This window comes from Nannobrachium achirus (genome assembly GCF_963921795.1).
Source record: "Nannobrachium achirus genome assembly, chromosome: 23".
Classification (NCBI taxonomy): Eukaryota; Metazoa; Chordata; class Actinopteri; order Myctophiformes; family Myctophidae; genus Nannobrachium; species Nannobrachium achirus.
The window spans coordinates 9,503,243-9,513,458 of NC_137830.1; the positions used below are offsets into that span (position 1 = coordinate 9,503,243).

The window sequence follows — 10,216 nt, forward strand, 5'->3', positions numbered from 1 at the left end:
TGGTACGGGGACCACCAGATCTAGAGTCTCATTGGGACAGCACCTGCAAAGCAGGTGTTTTGTATCAATACCACTACCCTGGCTTTCAGCGTGATAGAACATCATTATAAAGTCATTGAACACGTTCAGTGCAGTGCACATCTTATACCCATACCTACAGTCTGCACAGAGTCTCTGCAGAACGTCCGCACACACGCGCGCGCGCGTGTGTGTGTGTGTGTGTGTGTGTGTGTGTGTGTGTGTGTGTGTGTGTGTGTGTGTGTGTGTGTGTGTGTGTGTGTGTGTGTGTGTGTGTGTGTGTGTGTGTGTGTGTGTGTGTGTGTGTGTGTGTGTGTGTGTGTGTGTGTGTGTGTGTGTGTGTGTGTGTGTGTGCAGAGGCGGTCTGTGTGTGTGTGTGTGTAGGGGGGGGGGGGGGGGGTTGGCAGAGCAGGCTCTGACATCAGTGGCATGAAGTAGGGGCTATCTGGCTACTTCTATTTCCAGTACAATTTCAAAATAAACGTGTTGAATGATCGATAGTATAAGAAAGGCTCTTGTTTTGAAATACGCTTCTGCGCACCGTTTATAGAGGAAATGGCTTTCAATGAACACCCCATTTGATGGTCGTCCCCATGTGCGACATGATCGTGCGTCGTGGACTCGTGGTGAAAACAACGCAGGCATAAGGAATATACAAAAAAACACCAAGAGAAGACAACGTAGGCTATAAAGGCATTAAACCGCGTCCTCATCCTCTTGGGTCACGGGATAAAAAGTTTGGGAACCATGCTTGCTGTAGACAGTGGTGTCAAGCAGTGGTTCTCAGGGGTTCCCTTTTCAGGCTGTGACCCCCAAAATAATCATATTTTAACTGGGGACCCCCCCCTGACGAGCACTAAGAGTTGAGGAATTACATTTTGTATAACACGATTCTATTGTGAAAATAGCAGATCTACATGAGGTGTCGTGAGCATGTAGATCTGCTATTTTCACAATTCCTGCCACTGATATTTGACAATTTGGCCGATGTTTAATTTGTCATTTTAGAGGTATTAAAAGGTCCTTAAATTGTCACTTTAGAAATTTGTAGATACAGTACCTTCTATAATCATACAATGTATGTTGGTTTGTTTACTGTTGAAAACAGTGAGAAAACAACGTTGCACATTAACTTAATCATCTGGGGACCCCCAAAAATAATTTGGGTGGTCCCTGGGGGTCGGGGTCCCGAACCACAGGTTGAGATTGAGAACCACTGGTGTAAAGTAACTAAGTAGATTTGAGGTATTTGTAGGCTAATTTACTTGAGTATGTCCTATTTCCAATACATTTACTTCTACGCCACAGTGGAGTAAACCCTATTATATTAAGCGGTTCTGTCGCCGTGTAGAACTGATTTTAACAGGTTTTTTTTTCTTTCTTTTTACTTTAAAAAATACAAATTTCCTGTGAAATGCGTGTGTGTGCGAGACTGTGGGTTTGTGCGCGCATCAATTAACGAGTATACTCGTAAATGGCAGTAAGTGTTAAATTAATTATTTCTGTGGATTTTAAATCATTGTTTCATTTAATGACCTTCCTGTCCTGGCATTTGACCTTTGAGCCTTCAAAACATTGAACATCAAAGGTCGAGTGATCTTGACCCTAGAATGACAAAACTCCTATGAACATAAAATAACCATTAAAGACGCACACACAACAACCAGTTCAAATGTTCACATTTTGGCTCCCCTGGTCTAAGTGGAAATGCTTTTGGCGCTGCGTTGACAATACAACCCTCACCTTGTGATTCATATTTGGGGTTGATTGATTTTTTTCATGATTTTTTTGGGGGCATGTTTTCTTTCTCATAATACATTAACTTGATCTAATCAAGTTAATGATTGATCTCTGTTTTGACATATTACAGACTTGTTGGCTGTGATCTCGAAATGCCAGATTATGAAATTGTGGCTTCAGCTCTCAGCTCCAATCCTTCACATCTAAGAGAATTGGATCTCAGTTATAACGACATGGAGGATTCATCCATGGAAGTCATCTCTGCTGGATTAAAGAGTCCACATTGTGAACTGGAGATACTGAGGTCAGATTAATTAACCATGCATTATTTAGATTAGTTCTGTTTTATTACCGTATGTATTGTCTTAAGAGGAGTGTGCATTAAATTGGCATCATGGTGTCCCACACTGACTAGAATCATGATACGGTCAGAGTTTGTGTTGGTTAGTTCTCACTCTGGCATCACATCACAATGATACGGTACAGTAAATACAATATGTGATCCATCATGGCTGCTAGGGAATTATCACGTCCAGTTACACAATCATTGAATGTCAAACTGGTGTAAACACAGACTGGAAGGTTTGCTGGTTCCCCAGCCCACCAGCACCATGCAGTCTGTTGTCTGTTTCATTTAGTCAATAACGTTGATATAATGGTAACCCACACTGACTAGAAACAAGAATATGCCCATATATGGAGATCCCTGATGTCATCAATATTAAGCCCATAGCTTGGAATGCCCAGTCTCATGTGGTCTATAACATAAGACATCTATAATGTCAGACATCAGTCATATCCATATTTCGAAACATATTTGAGAGACAGCCGCTGGCCGCCGCGTCCACGTCCAGGACGCGTCCATGGACGCGGGACGCGGCCGTGGGACGCGGCCGTGGGACGCGGGACTCGGCCGTGGGACGCGGGACGCGGCCGTGGACGCAGACGGCCGGCCGTGGACGAGGCCATGAAAAAAAGGCAGCGAAAAAAGGCAGCGAAAAAAAAAAATTGGGTGTCTATTGTATGTGTTTTTTGATGGAGAATTCAAATATGACCTTCTTTTTTGCATAGGACAACTCAAACCTGCATCAATTGGTATTTTATTATTGCCAATTGTACCCTATCCATCTAAAAAACAAATTGGATGTCTATTGTATGTATTTTTTGATGGAGAATTCAAATATTACCTTCTTTTTGGGATAGGACAACTCTAACCTGCATCAATTGGTATTTTATAATTGCCAATTGTACCCTATCCATCTAAAAAATTAATTGGATCTCGATTGTATGTATTTTTTGATGGAGAATTCAAATATTACCTTCTTTTTTAGATGGGACAACTCTAACCTGCATCAATTGGTGCATCAACCTGCTATCCATCTATCAATCAATCAATCAATCAATCAATCAATCAATCTTATCAATCAATCTTATCTATCAATCAATCTTATCAATCAATCTTATCTATCAATCAATCTTATCAATCAATCTATCTATCTATCTATCTATCAATCAATCAATCATCTATTTTATCAATCTAATCTATCTATCTATCTATCTATCTATCTATCTATCTATCTATCTATCTCTCTATCTCTCTATCTCTCTATCTCTCTATCTCTCTCTCTCTCTCTCTCTCTCTCTCTCTCTCATCAATCTTATCAATCTATCTATCTATCAATCATCTATCCTATCTGTCTGTCTGTCTGTCTGTCTGTCTGTCTGTCTGTCATATCAATCAATCTCATATCTATCCATCCAGACAGACAGATTTGATTGCTTAGATTGATAAGATAGATAGATAGATAGATTGATAGATAAGATTGATTGATTGATAGATAAGACTGATTGATTGATTGATAAGATTGATTGATAGATTTGATTGATTGATTGATTGATAAGATTGATTGATAAGATTGATTGATAGATAAGATTGATTGATAGATAGATAGATATGAGATTGAGATTTGATTGCTTAGATTGATAAGATAGATAGATAGATAGATTGATAGATAAGATTGATTGATTGATAGATAAGACTGATTGATTGATTAGATAGATAGATAGATTGATTGATTGATAAGATTGATTGATTGATAAGATTGATTGATAAGATTGATTGATAAGATTGATTGATAGATAAGATTGATAGATAAGATTGATTGATAGATAGATAGATAGATAGATAGATATGAGATTGATTGATATGCCTGCCAGCCAGCCAGTCTGTCTGTCATATCAATCAATCTCATATCTATCTATCTATCAATATATCAATCTCATATCTATCCATCCATCCATCCATCCATCCAGACAGACAGACAGACAGACAGACAGACAGACAGACAGACAGATTTGATTGCTTAGATTGATAAGATAGATAGATTGATAGATAAGATTGATTGATTGATAGATAAGACTGATTGATTGATTGATAGATAAGATTGATTGATTGATTGATAAGATTGATTGATAGATAAGATTGATTGATTGATTGATAAGATTGATTGATAAGATTGATTGATAGATAAGATTGATAGATAAGATTGATTGATAGATAGATAGATAGATAGATATGAGATTGAGATTTGATTGCTTAGATTGATAAGATAGATAGATAGATAGATTGATAGATAAGATTGATTGATTGATAGATAAGACTGATTGATTGATTAGATAGATAGATTGATTGATTGATTGATAAGATTGATTGATAGATAAGATTGATTGATTGATTGATAAGATTGATTGATAAGATTGATTGATAGATAAGATTGATAGATAAGATTGATAGATAGATAGATAGATAGATAGATAGATAGATATGAGATTGATTGATATGCCTGCCAGCCAGCCAGCCAGCCAGCCAGCCAGCCGATTAGATAGATAAGATTGATAGATAGATAGATAAGATTGATAGATAGATAGATAAGATTGATAGATAGATAGATAAGATTGATAGATAGATAGATAAGATTGATAGATAGATAAGATTGATAGATAGATATGAGATTGATTGATATGACAGACGGACGGACGGACGGACGGACGGACGGACGGACGGACGGACGGACGGACGGACGGACGGACGGACGGACGGACGGACGGACGGACGGACGGACGGACGGACGGACGGACGGACGGACGGACGGACGGACGGACTCCCGCGTCCCACGGCCGCGTCCCGCGTCCATGGACGCGTCCTGGACGTGGACGCGGCGGCCAACGGCTCTTGCTGACATATTTTGTCTATATTTTGTCCAACTTTAACAACCAAACGCAACTCGAATCACACTCACAAATGAATTCCGTCCAGTGCGAATTACGTCATGCAATTATTACGTTTTTCGCCCTTAGGCGTCTCACTGGTTTATATATTATTTGTACTTTAATAACTATGTGATTATTACCATCTACTACTGTATACCTGGTAACTACCCTTCTGTCTGTCTGTCTGTCTGTCTGTCTGTCTGTCTGTCTGTCTGTCTGTCTGTCTGTCTGTCTGTCTGTCTGTCTGTCTGTCCTCTCTCTGTCAGTTTTCTGGATCATCTGTTGTTAACTTGCTGCTTCCTGTTTCCTGTCAGTTAGCTTCCTGTTGGAAGATGACCATGATTTACTTCACATTATTCCTGCCTGCCTGTTCTTTCCATGTCTTTGGTCCCTCCTCCAAAACTCTGATAATCAATCCAGATATGTAATCTTTAATTACAGACTTGCTGGCTGTAACATCACACAGACAGGATTTGACATCCTGCTCTCAGCTCTCAGATCTAATCTTTCCCATTTGAGAGAATTGGACATCAGTTTCAACTGCCTGCAGGAATCACAAGTGAACCAACTCTCTGCTCTACTGAAGAGTGAAGAGTGTAGACTGCAGATCCTGAGGTAAATAAATAGTGTGTTTTCTCTCTGTGTGGATCTCTACTTGAACATCAAAAGCACTTTGTTAAATATGGTATTCTCTGCAGGCTGTCAGGCTGTGGGGTCACAGAGGAAGGCTGTTCTTCTCTGGCTTCAGCTCTGACCTTCAACCCCTCCCATCTGAAACAGCTGGACTTGAACTTCAGCCACTTAGGAGGCTCTGGTCTGAAGAAGCTCTCTGCTGCACTGGAGACTCTGAAGTGAGTAGACCTGGACTGTGTCCATGTTGGTTAGTGCAGTGTTTCCCTTACAATGTTGAACTGGCTGGCCAGGTGGGAGGGGGGCTTCTTTGTTTATATTTATTTTATTTTATTTCAAAATTATAATTCAATTAAAAGATATGTTTAGAGTAGGTTTCAAGTTTTGTCCCTTGGCTCACTTTATCAAAGTCAGTATGGAACTCTGTAAATAAAAACTGCCCACCGTGTTCTAGGAGAACAGATCTTTAGTGTGAGCTGTACGTCATTCCAAGAGGTTTGGACACTAAAACAAAACACTGTGTTTACCAGTTCAGTCTTTACTCTGGGACGATTAGTGCCAGACGATCATTTGATCCTATATGATCCATGGTTCTATTCATAGGTTTAATATACAGTGATAGTGTCATATATTCTAACATAGATTGAATATACAGTGATAGTGTCCTATATTCTAACATAGATTTAATATACAGTGGTAGTGTGCCAAATATGGAGGAGACTTGATCTGTATCCCGAAACACTTCTTTACTGTTATTTGTGTTCAAGAATTTCTAGGTGTGTGTGTGTGTGTGTGTGTGTGTGTGTGTGTGTGTGTGTGTGCGTGTGCGTGCGTGCGTGCGTGCGTGCGTGTGTGCGTGCGTGATATCAAAAGGAACAGGACTATGTCCGGTAGTGGAGACAGTGTGTTAGACAGTCAGACATTGATTCATTATTGTTCTATTTCCTACAGTGTGAATCATTCAGGAGAACACTGGATTAAACCTCAACTCCTTACAAGATGTGAGTGTCTGTCTGTCTGTCTGTCTGTCTGTCTGTCTGTCTGTCCATCACATTGACATTTTATACACTATTTAACACTCTTTTGGCCCCTCCCTCCCTGTATTCAGAGGATATTATACAAACCTTCAGCAATGTGTTTTAAAGGTGTTTAGTAACACAATCCAAAACATTGAAATTCAACCCTACTCCAGGGCAGTGGTTCCCAAACTGGGGTTCAGGACCCCTGGAGAGACCATTTAAAACACAGTTCAATCAGTGTGTGAAGTGGCAACAGGCTTAGCTCTTATTCAGCAGATAAAAAGTGTTGAAGTGTGGTGTTGCTGACCACATCCATAGAGGGGAGAGGGGGAACAGCCCAGGACCTCATGCTCCCCTATACCCAGGTGAGGTGCACCCTAGTCCTGCTCCACTCCTCCACTCCATCCAGGAGGACCTCTGGAGGAACCAGAGGACCTCCAGGTGATCTGGACTCCTGAGGAGCAGTGTCTTCTAGGATTCAACAAACTAATAAAGATACTTTTTAATTTGACACGCTCCCACAAATATAGATTCTCACACAAAACAAGGCTTTGTGACGAGCAGGAAAATTGGGCGTGTCTGTTCCCGCTGCCCTAGGGGAGTTTCAACCTCTTGAAATGTGTTACTAGACATCTTTACAAACACATTAGTGAGGAAATGTCTTGAGAAGGAATTTATTCCATGTTTGGACATTTTTTCTGTCCTGACAACCAGTGGTGGACAAAGCATTTACTCGAGTAAATACTCAAGTATAAAAAAGTACAAATTACAACTACAGTACTTTTTTAATTTATATCAATGTATTGTTGTATTGAAATTAAGAACATTTCACCCAAAATAAATGCATTAAAACAGAACTGTCTAAATACAGTGAAAATAGCCGATCTACAACCTCACAACGTCTGTCTGTCTGTCTGTCTGTCTGTCGTGTTTGTTGCATTGCAACATGTTGTGAGCTTGAAGATCTGCTGTTTTAGAATTTTGAATACAGAATAGGTTCACTAGGGTTCAAGTGGTTAATTAGACCTGCAATCAGGAACTGATTTTAATTAATAAAACGTTATTTTAATTATATTTATTTTGTATGTTAAACACTTAAACCCACGTCACTGACTGGAGATCCTTAGGGCTCTGAAAAATATCAGATCTACAAGCTCACAAGCACAAATGGTTCCTCAAAGAACCTTCTTTGAACCATTAACCATTTAAACCCTGCGTCCCAATGTTGGACATGTCTTAATACGTGAACATTCATCGTAAATAGCAGATCTACAAGCTTACAGCACATCGTGCTACGACACGTTTTGAGCTTGTAGATCGGCTATTTTGGAAACTGAGCAGACCAAGTATAGAGCCCTGGGAGACACCGGTCGATGAAGGGTTAAAGTGGTTGATGGTTCTTTATAGCATTGGTTCTCAAAGTGTGGTCTGGGGACCCCCAGGGGTCCTTAGGTGGTTCCAGGGGGTCCCCAGCAAATGTTGAATACAGCTTTACACTCATTTGAACCACTTTATCCATGCTTTACACGTTGGCTATTTAACACATTTAGAGCTAGAAAACATATGTACTCCAAACGCGTCACTTCACGCCATGTTTGGAGCTTGTAGATCTGCTACTTTAGGTACTTTTGTGTAATGCTGTAGTATGATCAAGTACAGTAGGGGGCGCTAGCTTAGGAAAAATCACAAAAAGTTAGAATCTGGAGAAAAGAGTTTTCTGACATTCCTTGTTGCTAGGGTTAGGGTTAGGGTTAGGGTTAGGGTTTTATAGCTCTAAATGTGTTAAATAGCCAACGTGTAAAATATGGATTAAGTGGTTCAAATGAGTGATGCTGTATTAACACATTAGGTCTGCAGATCTACAAGATCACAGCGCATCACTTGGTGTTGTGCTGCCAGCTTGTAGACCTTTTAGAATTTTTGAAAGAATTAGGAAAATATGATTAATTAATGTTTGGAAAGTGTGTTTGTGTGTGCGTGTGTGTGTCATGGACTCCGCTTTTCCAAGATATTATTTTGAAAATAGATGTTCTATAAGCTCACAACACATCGCGATGCAACGCGTTGTGAGCTCGTTTATTTTCAAATAAATGCAGTAAATGTTTAAAGTGGTTACACTGATTTTGATGCTATATACATGAATGTTGATGGGGACCCCCTGGAACCCCCTCAAGGACCCCTGGGGGTCCCCAGACCCCACTCTGAGAACCACTGTATTCATGATCTATAAATCTTTACCAACATACATGTTTAAATGTTCCATCACTATGGAAACCAAACCTTATTGATTCTCTAAACAACCCCCCCCCCCCCAAAAAAAAACAACACAAACCTGTTCCTGATTATTACCGCGTGTGCGTGTGCGCGTGTGTGTTTGTGTGTGCATGTGTGTGTGTGCGTGCGTGTGTGTGCGTGTTTGTGTGTGCATGTGTGCATGTGTGTGTGTGCGCGTGTGCGTGCGTGCGTGCGTGTGTGTGCGCGTGTGTGTGTTTGTGTGTGCATGTGTGTGTGTGCGCGTGTGCGTGCGTGCGTGCGTGCGTGCGTGCGTGCGTGCATGCGTGTGTGCGTGCATGTGTGTGTGTGTCACTCAGTGAGGAATGTTTTTAATGTTTACTGTGTTGTTTTCTCATCAGATTCACATCGTCTCACACTGGACACAAACACAGCAGCCAGAGAACTCTCTCTGTCTGAGAACAACCTGAAGGTGACTCGGGTGAAACAGCATCATTCATATCCTGATCATCCAGACAGGTTTGATGGACAGGCCCAGGTTCTGTGTACAGAGGGTCTGACTGGACGCTGTTACTGGGAGGTAGAGAGGAGTGGAGTGGCTCAGATGGGAGTGGCCTACAGAGGAATCAGTAGGAAAGGACAGGGTGATGACTGTCTGCTTGGATACAATAAAATGTCCTGGAGACTCTCCTGTAGAGATGGTAACCCTGGTAACAGTTACACTGTCTCACACAATAGTAAGACCGCTTTCCTTCCTGTTCATCCCTCTGAATCCAACAGAGTAGCAGTGTATCTGGACTGTCCTGGTGGGATTCTGTCCTTCTATGAAGTGTCCTCAAACACACTGAGACACCTTTACACCGTCCAGACCACATTTACTGAACCTCTCTATGCTGCCTTTGGGTTTGGTCCTGACTCCTATGTGTCTCTGTGTGAGGACAGACATACAGACAGACAGACAGACAGGGTGTGAGTACAGACAGACAGGGTGTTGTTTCATAATGTAATAATTATGAGGGGGGAGGGGGGTTTACAGAATCAATATGGTTTGGTTTCCATAGTGATGGGGGTCTAACACATTGTACAGATTTATATATCATGAATAAAGTGGTTCTCAAAGTGGGGGTCCGGGGACCCCAATGGGTCCTCTAGGGGGTTCCAGGGGGTTCCCAGCAACATTCAAGTATATAGCGTAAAAATCTGTGTAACCACTTTAACCATTTACTGTATAAATTGTCTCACCGCACTGTGGTACGTTGTGAGCTTGTGGATCTGCTATATTTTCAAACAAGGAATCTTGTACAAAT

The 10,216-nt window shown here is 41.0% G+C and overlaps 1 protein-coding gene across 1 annotated transcript in view; it reads left to right on the forward strand.

Annotated features, from left to right (window-relative positions):
• LOC308308739 (protein NLRC3-like) overlaps positions 1 to 7,122 on the forward strand; it is a gene marked incomplete at both ends in the record, with an annotated part of 195,327 nt that extends 188,205 nt beyond the window's left edge. Inside the window, 3 exons of the mRNA XM_080754193.1 lie at positions 5,727 to 5,879; positions 6,610 to 6,659; positions 7,043 to 7,122. Coding sequence (XP_080610319.1) covers positions 5,727 to 5,879; positions 6,610 to 6,659; positions 7,043 to 7,122 — 283 coding nt within the window. The remainder of the gene's footprint in view (positions 1 to 5,726; positions 5,880 to 6,609; positions 6,660 to 7,042) is intronic.
• Between the last annotated feature and the right edge of the window lie 3,094 nt (positions 7,123 to 10,216).